At 42.4% G+C, this 13,452-nt stretch overlaps 1 protein-coding gene across 1 annotated transcript in view; it reads right to left on the reverse strand.

The window, feature by feature from the left end:
* si:dkey-122a22.2 (uncharacterized) overlaps nt 1–13,452 on the reverse strand; it is a 213,117-nt gene that overhangs the window by 66,043 nt on the left and 133,622 nt on the right. Inside the window, exon 9 of the mRNA XM_063054664.1 lies at nt 4,219–4,301. Within this exon, the coding sequence (XP_062910734.1) occupies nt 4,219–4,301 (83 nt within the window). The remainder of the gene's footprint in view (nt 1–4,218; nt 4,302–13,452) is intronic.

Genomic DNA, 13,452 nt, shown 5'->3' on the forward strand with positions numbered 1-13,452 from the left:
TGAGACCAACAGTCCCGAATATCCATCCTCTCAACTGTGCATCTGTGTTGAAATGTTTCTTTTCAGATTTTGGCTGCCCAGATCTCCTGCAATCTTACTTATTTAATCAGTTTGTCTAGTAGGTACTGATAATAAAATGTTAAATAATCAAATAATATAAATAAGATAATCAAATGTTATACAATGGAGTGAAAGGAATTAGAGTTTAATGAGTGGAGTGGGGAATAAATTAAGGGATTACAGGTTAGACAGGTCAGTGAGAAGCTCCTAGCATTCACTTTCAGGTTAGACCCATATATCAACCCCAAAATTATGTAATCCACTCATTAGTTTTCTCAGCAATAGAGGATCTTAAGAGCATTCCTGACTTCCAACAATTCAACTAACTCAAGACTGATTTATACTTCAATTTTATTTTCCTATCTTTGTTATTTTATATCCTATAGCCATGCCTAACATAAATCAATCAGCCGTGCATATGTACTTTGCAAGTTCATTCCTACGCAGTCTAACTCCAACTTTACAATTACTCTCATTCCAGTGAGGTCTGGAACATCTCCAGTTATCCCTGCCAAGAGTCCAATGCTGAGAATGGAGCTTTGTCTTCTATTACAGCTCACAGTGTTTTCAATGGTTTTCAAATGTCTCTGCAGTTTAAAATTACTAAGATTTAAATAAATAAATATTTTAAAAATATTTAACTAAATTAAAAGTGCAGAACACTTCAATTTAACTAAATTAATAATGAGGTTTTTTTTCTCCCCGCTCTTGTTCTGCAAATCTAGAATCATCCCCAGTCACTGTGGTCCCAGATTCTATGCCATGTCAGGCCTAGTGTACGATCCAAATGGCGACTCACCAGAGCGGTGCTAGGGAATCTCAGCAGGACTGTGCTCCACCAGTGGATGCCATGTGGAGACACTACATAGAGTGTTGTGGCAGATGCAGCACCATCTGTCATTCAGTAAGTCACTCACAGCATGCATGTGCTGTTCCGGAACTGACTTTCATTCAGATGGCTTGGTGCCAGCAGTTCACAACCAACAAGATACAGTCCATCAGTTTACTCCCCCAGACTCTGCAGAGAAAGCAGGGGAGACTTCCAATGCTCCATGTTTTGTAGGCAAAAAAAATAGACCTGACAGAATAGTAACACTGTAAAACATCACCCATTCAACGCTATACAGACATTACTTGAGAGGTATATACTGTATTTCCTGCTTCACGTTTCCAACATCCAAGTCCTATAAGTACAAAAGAAACAGGAATCTATGTGCACATCTACAGTCACGACAGTATGTGGTTTATCCGACTACAAGTGGTGACATTAATTCACTTTGCATATGTAGAGGTGGGTTATCACACTTCGGATGTTACAATTCCCGCCAAAAGTTTAACACAAGTCCCTCTGTTGCTCGAGGTTGACCATGAATTTTGTAACCTAGCTGTCTACGTGATACACAAGCCAGGGCAGTACGATATGGACAGCAAGTTGTTGCCCATGCAGCAGGTTCCCCCTCTCCAAACAGCTGATGAATCTAAAGGAATAACAGAGACCGACACAGTTTGGCACCAGTGGTGTTCCAGGAGTTGCCAGTCAGCATGGAACTCGATGGAGGACTGCCTTCGGGACTCTAGCTCTGGATATTTCCTTCGGGAAGACTTCCTCATGAATGGGTATAGCCACATAATTCTCCGCAACTTCCGCCATCTCCAATGGGATCCCACCACCAAGCACACCTTTCCCTCTCCCTCACTTTCTGCTTTCAGCAGGGATCACTCCCGACACAACTCCCTTGTCTATTCCTCCCTCCCCAATGATCTCCCTCTTGGCACAAGTGCCATACCTGTCCCTACACCTCCTCCCTCAATACCATTCAGGGCCCCTAACAGTCCTACCAGATGAGGTGGTCATTCAGCTGTGAGTCAGTTGGGGTCGTATACTGTGTCTGGTGTTCCCAGTGTGGCCTCCTGCATATCGGTGAGACCCGACCTAGACTGGGAGACCGCTTTGCCGAGCACCTATGCTCCATTCACCAGAAAAAGTGGAATCTCCCAGTGGCCACCCATTTTAATTCCACTTCCCATTCTGTTATGTCCATTCATGGCTTACTCCACTGTCGTGATGAGGCCACACTCAGGTTGGAGAAACAACACCTTATATTTCATCTGGGTAGCCTCCATCCTGATGAAATTAACATCCATTTCTCGAACTTCTATTAATTCCCCCCCTTCACCATTCCCCATCCCCTTTTCCCTCTCTCACCTTATTCCCTTGCCCGCCCATTGCCTCTCTCTGGTGCTCCTCCCCTCTTTTCTTTCTTCCATGGCCTTCTGTCCTCTTCTATCAGACCGGCCCTTCTCCAGCCCTGTATCTGCATTTCACCAGTCACCTTCTGTTTCTTTCTCCCCCCATCATTTAAATCCCCTCCTCAGCTTTTTTTTTGCAGTCCTGCTGAAGAATCTCAGCCCAAAAGGTCGACTGTACTCTTTTCCATAGATGCTGCCTGGCCTGCTGAGTTCCTCCAACATTTGGTGTATATTGTTTGATTTCCAGCATCTGCAGATTTTCTCTTGTTTGTCATTACGTTAGTTTTATATTTTTCTTATGAAGTTGCACTCTCAACAACATAAGGAATTCAATACCACAGATGGCTGTGGAGGTCAAATCATTAGGCATGCTTAAAGCAGAGGTTCAGGTTCTTGATTAGTACAGGTGTCAAAGGTTACAGGGAGAATGGGGTTGAGAGGGATAATAACTCTGCCATAATGGAAGGCAGGGTGGAGATATGTCTCTACCAAAGAAGATGTAAGGTGCTCCAACCCTCAGGCTATGTCCACATTAGACCGGATAATTTTGAAAACGCCGGTTTCAAGTAAAAACGACAGGCCTCCACACTAGGCGTTTTTCAAAATATCTCTGTCCCCATTAAAACGGATACTTGGGTAATTCTACTCCTACTGGGCATGCGCTGACACATCTACAGAAACCATATAATATGTTTCTGCTGCGGCATTGTGCTATTTCCATTGGTCAAAAACTACAGTACCAACAACAGCGAAAAAAGTTTTCAACAATGTCTTCGAGGGATACAAAGAAAACCTCCACTGGAAAAATCAGACCGGACTTCTTCGTTTAGACAGACAATGAAGGTGAGCTGTTTCTGCGAGTTACTAATGACTACAAAGTCAGCAAAGCAGTGGAGATGTTAACTCCAAACAAGCTATTAACGTAGACAATAAAGTAAACAACACATGCATGAAGCTGTCCTCTACCCAAGATCAACAAGAGAGTGGAATCTTCTGCCGCCAGACCTGCGCAGTATTTCTGACATTAATATTTTAAAAGATTGACTCAATCAAATCAGTTTAGGGGATCTAGTCTAAAAAGCTCACTTTACAATTTAACTCTCACACCATTCACACCGACTGCATGTTATAACAGCCATCCGGCAGTACTTGCACAGTACCAAGCAGAAGCAGAAAAAGCATTGTTGTTGTGGTGTTGTCATGACAGCGTTTTAAAATATCTCCGTTTACCCCATCCACACTGCAATGCCCAACAATCGTTTTCAAATTTACACACTCTGGAGAGTGTTTTCAAAAATCTCCGTTTTCGGGGGATGAAAACGCCGTTTCAATGTGGACGGAGGGTCAAAACGAAGAGAAAAAGCTTCATTTTCAAAATTATCCGGTGTAGTGTGGACGTAGCCTCAGTTAGCCTCTAGGTCACCCTTGGGCAAGGAGTAGCACCTGCTTAGTTCATCCCAATCAGGGTCACGTGAAACCATGGGAGCAGGTGGTGAATGATCGTATGAGCAGCTGGTGCACATCACAAGTCCTGGTTATGTGACAACTGCCACCAGGCAGACAATCTCTGAAGAGTATTGATAAAGATTGGGGTCACCCATCTTGTAAAGACACTTCCCAGAAAAAGGCAATGAAAACTACTTATGTAGAAAAAACTCCAAGAACAATCATGGCTATGGAAAGACCATGATCTTCCACGTTATATGACATCGCACATAATGAAGGAACGATAATGGAATGGTGGAGTAGACTTGATGGGCTGAATAGCCTAATTGTGTTCCTATGTCTTGTGGTCTTGTATGTTCCTTCAGCAACTCTTGCTGAATGATACTATGTTGAACTCACAACTACAAAAATTAGGTTTTGTAATACTTTAGCATTCAAAATCAATAGTGATGATTCACTTACCTGACTTGGGAGATGCTCTCATTGATAAAGAAGTATTCATCTACAGCTGTACTCAGATGGGCTGGATTGCTCAGCAAGTATTTCTACAGAGCAGAAAGTAATTGGTAAAATGCTTAAATAATCTTATGAAAATTCACAACACAGGTACTGCCCCCCACCTTGACTGCTTGGTGCAGGCATGCTCAAAGATGCAAATTTCCCCTCATAAACAATGATGCAAACTAATCAAAACAAGCACTTTGTTCAGTTTTGCTCTCCTTCAACTCTCTTTCATCAGCACACCATAAACACAAGAGATTCGGCAGATACTGGAAAGGCAGAGAAACACACACAAATTACTGGAGGAACTCAGCAGGTCAGGCAGCATCTATGGAGAGAAGTAAAGAGTCAACATTTTGGGCTGAGACCCTCCAGCATTTTCTGGGTACTGCTCTTTCATCAGCACTGGTTCCCAACAGGTTTGAACATTTATGTTACATTTTGGTTCACATATATCCCAATCTATTGTAGGCATAATGCTGAAACTTGAGAAATCAGTTTTTTGTACTATTTATTGGAAGGGTAAGTTAGCTTTTTTGAGACCCCTTTTAATATTTGTGTATATACATACTGTCAACAGAACTGGGAATGTCAAACATCAGCTTTATGGTGAAAAGGAGATGGCGAGGTTGAACAGTACAAATGGAATATCTCTGAAAAGGTGAGACCAGGTTCTGGAGGTGATCCCATTGCTTACGGATCTATCAGGCTGATAGATTAATGAGGATATTGAGAAAATAAAAAAAGGAACTTGTTAAAGCTGTGAAACACCAGTCACATTTATGGTAGAAAACTGAAACCAGAAGGTGGCTGGAAAATACCCAGGAACAATCACTGTAGAGCAGGGGTTCCCAATGTGAGGTCCACGGACCCCCCAGTTAATGATAGGGGTCCATGGCATAAAAAAAAGATGGGAACCCCTGGGGTAGAGAGATAACTATGTTAATGTTAGATATGGATAACATTATTTACCAATCATGACCTGATGACTGTTTCCAGAATTTTCTGCTTTTGTGTGCTCTCCTGTTTTATAGAAAAGAACGTTTCAGACTTTTCCAGTCAATGAGACCACTCTTGTGCAGTTCCCTCATAGTTATCCAAGAATTATGAAAGTATCTAAGCAATGACTTCACTAGCTTGTCCATCATCCCAGGCAGTGCATAAGGATCTATGTTTGCCCATTTTCTCTTCCTCACTTACATGCTTTAACTTAACATAGAAAACCTAAGCACAACACAGGCCCTTCAGCCCACAAGGTTGTGCTGAACATGTCCCTACCTTAGAAATTACTAGGGTTACCCATGGCCCTCTATTTTTCTAAGTTCCATGTACCTATCCAAAAGTCCCTATCGTATCCGCCTCCACCACCGTTGCCGGCAGCCCATTCCATGCACTCACCACTCTCTGCGTAAAAAACTTACCCCTGACATCTCCTCGGTACCTACTCCCCAGCACCTTAAACCTGTGTCCTCTTGTGGCAACCATTTCAGCCCTGAGAAAAAGCCTTCAATGCCTCTCATCATCTTATACACCTCTATCAGGTCACCTCTCATCCTCTGTCGCTCCAAGGAGAAAAGGCTGAGTTCATTCAACCTGTTTTCATAAGGCATGCTCCCCAATCCAGAAAACATCCTTGTAAATCTCCTCTGCACCCTTTCTATGGTTTCCACTTGGTCCTGTTAACAAAAGAACAGCAAACACGAGGAAATCTGCAGATGCTGGAAATCCAAGCAACACACACAAAAAATGCTGGTGAACGCAACAGGCCAGGCAGCATCTACAGAAAGAGGTACAGTCGACGTTTCCGGCCGAGACCCTTCGTCAGGACCAACTGAAAGAAGAGATAGTAAGAGATTTGGAAGTGGGAGGGGGAGGGGAGATCCGAAATGATAGGAGAAGACAGGAGGGGGAAGGATGGAGCTAAGAGCTGGAATGTTGATTAGCAAAAGGGATACGAGGCTGGAGAAGGGAGAGGATCATGGGACGGGAGGCATAAGGAGAAAGAAAGGGGGAGGGGAGCCCACTATAGTGAGAGGGACAGAGGGAGAAAAGAGAGAGAGAGAGAAAAAAGGGGGGGGGTAAATAAATAAATATGGGATGGGGTACAAAGGGGAGGTGAGGCATTAACAGAAGTTCATGCCATCAAGTTGGAGGCTACCCAGACGGAATATAAGGTGTTGTTCCTCCAACCTGAGTGTGGCTTCATCTTTACAGTAGAGGAGGCCGTGGATAGACATATCAGAATGGGAATGGGATGTGGAATTAAAATGTGTGGCATTTTATAGAATCAGTTTCATACATAAACCTATGAAGCCACTCCATTGCATTTAATTCCCAGATCATCTACCAACAGGCAGGTGTTCTGCCTTACTTTGGGAACAGGAAGGAACGTCTGTCTCAGGCAGATATAGGTACCTGTATTTGAAGAACAATACAAATATGTTTTGCTCTTCCACAAATCTATTTCTCTATCACTTCTCTGTTCCATTTCCACATCTCAGTGACAGATCTGCTCTTTGAAGGTAGAACATTAGAAAGTTTTTGACAAGAACAGGCCATTCGGCCCAACAAAGCTTGCCGATTCCTCTTCACACAGTGTGTTGAAATAACTATCAAGTTTAGATTTGGAAGAGTCCAAGGTCCTACTCACAACTACACAACAAGGTAGTTTGTTCCATGTGTCCACAACTCGCTGTGTAAAGAAATGCTTCCTGATGTTAGTCTGAAATCTCTCCTTAACCACTCTCCACCTACGGCCCCATATCCTTGATGATGGATTAATTTTGAAGTAGCAGCAGGCATCCACCTTACTTGTCCCCTTAATGGTGCTAAACACTTCGATCATGTTCCCTCTCATTCTACATCTACTTAGGCTAAAAAGATTTAATTCTTTCAATCTTCCTTCATAGCTCATACCCTGCAGACCTGGAATGAGTCTAGTCACTCCTCTTTGAACTCTCCTCAGTATCTTCACATCCCTCACAAAATATGGAGACCAAAATTGTACTCAGTACTCAAGGTTTGGCTTAGTCTGTGCTCCAAAAAATACACAGAGAAGTTGGCCTCTGTTTATCTGAATCTGTGCCATTCAACTAAACTGTCCTGTCCTGTGTTGAAGGAACTACTGGACTATCTTCATTTCAACCTGCTTATCTTTCCCATTGCAGTCCAGTGGAGTGCTTTGTTTCAGGCAGACCAAGAGTGTGCCAGCTGAGAGGGGTTTCTGCGAGACAAACAGAAAAGAGCATCTTGCTCACTAATCAGTACTTACTTCTGAATATTGATGGGGAAGGGATTTCCAGATAGAAGTACAGCCAGAGCCAAGCCAAAGTGGGGATCAAACTGAGTGGACTCAGAAATTCTGGAGGGGTGAGCAGACAAAGGCTATTGTCAATAACAATGTGAACACCAAACACAGAAAACAAGATGAAGTCCTGTCTGCAGATTGATAGAGAGTTAGCTAAGAAGCAGGACCTCAAAGATAGTAATCTCCAGATGATTCCCAGTGTCAGGTGCCAGTGACCCCAGAGAGCAGAGGATGCATGGCTGGAGAAGGGATACAGGATTAGATTTTTGTGGCATTAGACCCGTTTTGAGGAAGACAGAACATGTACAGCCAAAATGGATTGTATTCAACAAGGCCAGGAAGAGGCAGCTTGCTGGTACTGCCTGGGAGAGTTGAAAGTAACTTGGCAGGGGTTGAAAAGCTGAGCAAGGTTCAGTAAGTAAAAGCAGAACTAGAAATAAAAAGTAGAAAATTAATGAGAGGATGGAATGCAGAGATTAGAAGGTAGACAACAATGGACCGCTCCCTGCTCTGAATGGTCTACCCCTAAATGCAAGGAATATGAAAAGTGGTATAAAGTATTGGTTGATATGTGGAGTATATGATAGATATTATGGAAATGTGGTTTAAGAAGGAACAGAAATGAGTTATGAGAAAAGATCATCAAAAGAAGCTGAATGGATTATACTGAAGGGCAAAATAGGATCAAATTAACAGTGTACTATCAACCTCCAAAAAGTAAGGCAGAGGCAAAAAGTTAACTTTCAGGCAAATTTTGGACCAAGGCACAAGTATCAAGGCAGTAATTCTGGGAGATTTTACTTACCAGAATATTAACTGAGATACAGTCAGTGTAGAAATGTATAGTGGGCCCAGAATTCATAAATTGAATTCAGAATAACACGTGGAACCAGTATAAAGAGAGGATTCTGGTTAACTGAGCCATCAGTTAAATGGGGCTTCTGCTTGTTTGGGACAAATCTTAAAGAACAAAAACTAGTCAAGAAAATAGCTGGGATTCTCTTTGTTTATTTCAGACACTCTGCCACTTAACTGGAGCAAGAGATTGTTGCCGAACAGTTTCTAACTAGCGTTAGTCACATGCACTTGCATGGCTATTAGATGCTATACTGTGCTGAGTGTGAACAGTTTGTATACAGCATCAGTTGCATGTGTTTTTGTTCAAAAAGCAGCGATTTTTGTCACTGATAGTTATCAAGAAATAAGCAGTAAGACAATTCAGAACTGTTTTGATCACTGAAGTTTCAAGCATTCAGCCTTGGAGATGACAGAAACTGCAAGGAATATGAAAAGCGGTATAAAGTATTGGTTGATATGTGGAGTATATGATAGATATTATGGAAATGTGGTTTAAGAAGGAACAGAAATGAGTTATGAGAAAAGATCATCAAAAGAAACCGAATGGATTATACTGAAGGGCAAAATAGGATCAAATTAGCAGTGTACTATCAACCTCCAAAAAGTAAGGCAGAGGCAAAAAGCTAACTTTCAGGCAAATTCAGGCTGAGAATTTAATGAAACGATTTCACTACTTCAACAAGTTAGAGACATTGAAGAATTTGAAGATATCAACAATCACCTTGTATGTTACAATGAAAATGAAGATTTGGAGAATGCAATCATCAACAGCATTGTATGAAGGAAGTCCACTGTCTACACTAAGTGTGCTGATTTTGTTCATTTACAGTCAAAAGAACACGGTAAGGACAAATTCCTCCATCCATAAGTATTAGGAACTAATACACAAGTTTTATAATACTCCAGTAGTATTGGAAGTGTTCTAATTTGTTCTATATTTCATTTAAATACATAGTTTATTACAGTTTGTAATTTTTATACCATTTTGGAGGAAAAGACAGCGGCGCGACACAGCTTGCACGGCCACTCCGGTGAATGATATCTATAATCTGTCAAGTAGGGTGCCGTGCACAATTCTGATTTGATGGAGATAGACGTGAGAGGACAGAGGAACATCTGGAGAAACCTCTGAAATGCCTTTTTCGCTGCTGTTGTTACCGTGTGATCCAGAATCTCCGGAGGGGAAGGCCCCGAATCCTTGGCTTTGCTTGTTGCATGGTGGCCGGGACAGGGTCGAAGCGCTCGGCAGAAATGGTGCTCGGTGTTGAAGGGCTAGTCGGAGGCTCGAAGTTTTCGGACGGATTCAGGGTCGGCTGTGGTCAGGTACTTCCAATGCATCGACAGTTGTCAGTGCCTGGAGGTTTATGGCAGAGAGAGTTTCTGCCTTCTGCCGCCTGCCATCGGGGACTATCGGGAGTCAATCAGAACTTTGAGAATTTTTTTACCGTTCCCATGGTCTGCTCTTTATCAAATTACGGCATTGCTTTGCACTGCTGTAACTATATGTTATAATTATGTGGTCTTGTCAGTGTTAGTCTTTGGTTTGTCGTGTGATATCACTCTGGAGGAACATTGCATCATTTCTTAATGCATGTATGCATTTCTAAATGACAATAAACGAGGACTGAGTGTCCTCATAATCTAACCTAATCTAATTTCATGAACTCTGGCTAATTGCGACAGCCACTTAATTGTGCCAAGATGTGCTGGTCCCAGTGTGGTCAATTAAAACCAGAATCTGTCCTCACTGTTTGGAATTATGTGTTTTGTTTGACGGAAAGCGTATCAGTAGAGAGCTCCTTCATTCTGTTGCTCATTATTATGTTAGCTTAACACAGATATAGAAACTGACAGAAACAAAACAGGATCCTAAATTACAAGTTGGGATATGTCCAATCTTCTTCTTGTTCTTCTCCATCTTGTTTTACAGTGGTTGGCACCCAGCTTAATGGCGTATTTCTGCCAGCTCCTGCTCCGGAGTGTGCAATAGACTTACATTCTAAATCCCTTCACCCAATCACACACACACATACCCTAACCTACACTTTATCCTCCCACCTTTGGCCGTCCTAGTACCCTATTCCAGCGTATCCATCATATCCTATAAAAAACCCCTGTACCCCTTAAGAAAGCTAAAAATACCCTGACCTGTGCTCTCTCACCCATGCCCAGCAACCCTTTTAATGTGAATTCCTGCATCCCCAATTCCCTTAGATTAATTCTCATCATCTCTCTCTGTATCCCATGCTTCCTGCAACTCAGAACTACATGTTCTCCTGACTTCTCTTCCTTACATTCCTCACACAATCCTGTCTGGTGTTTCCCTACCATTTTCAATATTTTGTTTAATGCACAGTGCCCCAGCCTTAACCTAGTCCACACAATTTCCTCTCTTCTGTATCCACTACCTACCCTAGTACCTATCCTTTCTAGTCAAAGGATACAGTAGGTTATAGCTCAGTTGGAGGTACGGGTGGAGAAATGGCACAAAGAGCTTTAAACTGGACAAGTGTGAGCTGTTGCAGTTTGGGATGTTAAAAGACAGGACCTTTTGCTGCACTGATGTATAGGAGTGCAAGTTCATAGGTCCCTGAAAGCGGCCAAACAAGTAGATGAAAAAGTGTGATGCACTTGCCTCTGTCAATTGGAGATCGAGTTTAGGAATTAGCATGTCATGTTGCAGCTCTTTGGTTAGACCACAGTCGAGTTTAGGAATTAGCATGTCATATTGCAGCTCTTTGGTTAGACCACAGTCGAGTTTAGGAATTCGCATGTCATATTGCAGCTCTATAAAACTTTGGTTAGGAATTAGCATGTCATATTGCAGCTCTTTGGTTAGACCACATTTGGAGGACTGTGTACAGATATGGTAACCGCATAGAGGGAAGGGTGCAATAGAAGTTCAATGGGGGTGCTGTCTGAATTAGAGTATTAGCTATGAGGAGAGGTTAGAAAAAGCCTTGGATTGTTTACTCTAGAACATCAGAGCCTGAGGGGTTATCTGATAGATATTTACAAAATTATGAAAAGCATAGACAGGATATGTAGCTAGTCTTTTTCCCAGAGAGGTAATGTGAAATACTTACATTGTTTTAAAGGTTAAAGTTTAAAGTAGATTTGAAAAACAAGTCTTTCTTTCACACAGAGAGTGAGTGATAAGTGTCTAGTACTGAGAGGAGAGGTGTGGAAGCAGATACTGCAGCAACGTTTGAGAAGCATGCAGATAGACACATGAATATGAAGGGAACTCAGAGAATCAGGCCGTGCGCAGGCAGATGGTCAACAGAGACACCATGGGGTAAAGGGCTCTTTACATGTTCTAGAAAAGCCTGGATGGAATTATACAGAATAGTCACAGAATTAAAAGGGGAAGCAGAACAGCAGAGAGAGCACATGAGAAAATAAGGTTCAGCAAAACCACTGAAAACCCAAATATGTTTAGTAAATACAAGAGCAAGAGAATAACAAAACTATGAACTAGTACATATTTGGTACCAAGAATATAAATTAATGTGGTTAGGACTTTTAATAATTATTTTGCAGCCACTTTATCAAAAGCAGGGGAAAAAAGCTGATGTTGAAGTGGACCTTTGCAAAGTATTAGCTGAGATATCATACTAAAGGAGCATCCCATATTTCAGCATCTTTTAAACTGGATAAGGAAGTTTTGGACTGCGGGATGCAAATCGTATGGTCAGTTGGCAGAAAAGCAGTAAGTATGATTTAATGCAGAGAAAACGTGAGGCAATTCATTTGGAGAAGTGCAGGAAGGGAAGAGAATATGAAATAAATGGGAAGACACTAAGAAAACTGGAGGAACAGAGGGACCGCTTTTACTGACTTTAATACAACCACAGACCATTTAAGGGAGTAGTACAGGTAGAAAAGATAGTAAAAAAAATATATAAAATACTTTCTCTTTACCCTTTCCAATGCTTCCACATCCTTCCGATAGTGAGGTGACTAGAACTGGACACAGTACTCCAAGTGTGGCCTAACCAGAGTTTTACAGAGCTGCATCATTACCCCTCGACCCTTAAACTCTGTCCCTCGACTTATGAAAGTTAACACTCCATAAGCTTTCTTAACTACCCTATCCACCTGTGAGGCAACTTTCAGGGATCTGTGGACACGTACCTCCAGATCCCTCTGCTCCTCCACACTACCAAGTATCCTGCCATTTACTTTGTACTCTGCCTTGGAGTTGGTCCTTCCAAAGTGTACCACCTCACACTTCTCCGGGTTGAACTCCATCTGCCACTTCTCAGCCCACTTCTGCAACCAATCAAAGTCTCTCTGCAATCTTCGACAATCCTCTACACTATCTACAACACCACCAACCTTGGTGTCGTCTGCAAACTTGCCAACCCACCCTTCTATCCCCACATCCAGGTCGTTAATAAAAATCACAAAAAGTAGAGGTCCCAGAACCAATCCTTGAGGGACACCACTAGTCACAACCCTTCAATCTGAATGTACTCCCTCCACCACGACCCTCTGCTTTCTGCAGGCAAGCCAATTCTGAATCCACCTGGCCAATCTTCCCTGGATCCCAAGCCTTCTGACTTTCTGAATAAGCCTACCGTGTGGAACCTTGTCAAATGCCTTACTAAAATCCATGTAGATCACATCCACTGCACTACCCTCATCTATATGCCTGGTCACCTCCTCAAAGTACTCTATCAGAGTATGCATTATGATCAGAGATTAGGGGAGCTAGGGCTTTACTCTTTGGAGAGAAGGAGGATGAGAGGAGACATGATAGAGGTATACATGATATTAAGAGGAATAGATAGAGTGGATAGCCAGCGCTTCTTCCCCAGGGCACCACTGCTCAATACCAGAGGACATGGCTTTAAGGTAAGGGGTGGCAAGTTCAAGGGGGATATTAGAGGATGGTTTTTTACTCAGAGAGTGGTTGGTGCGTGGAATGCACTGCCTGAGTCAGTGGTGGAGGCAAATACACTAGTGAAATTTAAGAGACTACTCGACAGGTATATGGAGGAAATTAAGGTGGGGGGTTATATGAG

This window comes from Mobula hypostoma, chromosome 1 (genome assembly GCF_963921235.1).
Source record: "Mobula hypostoma chromosome 1, sMobHyp1.1, whole genome shotgun sequence".
Classification (NCBI taxonomy): domain Eukaryota; kingdom Metazoa; phylum Chordata; class Chondrichthyes; order Myliobatiformes; family Myliobatidae; genus Mobula; species Mobula hypostoma.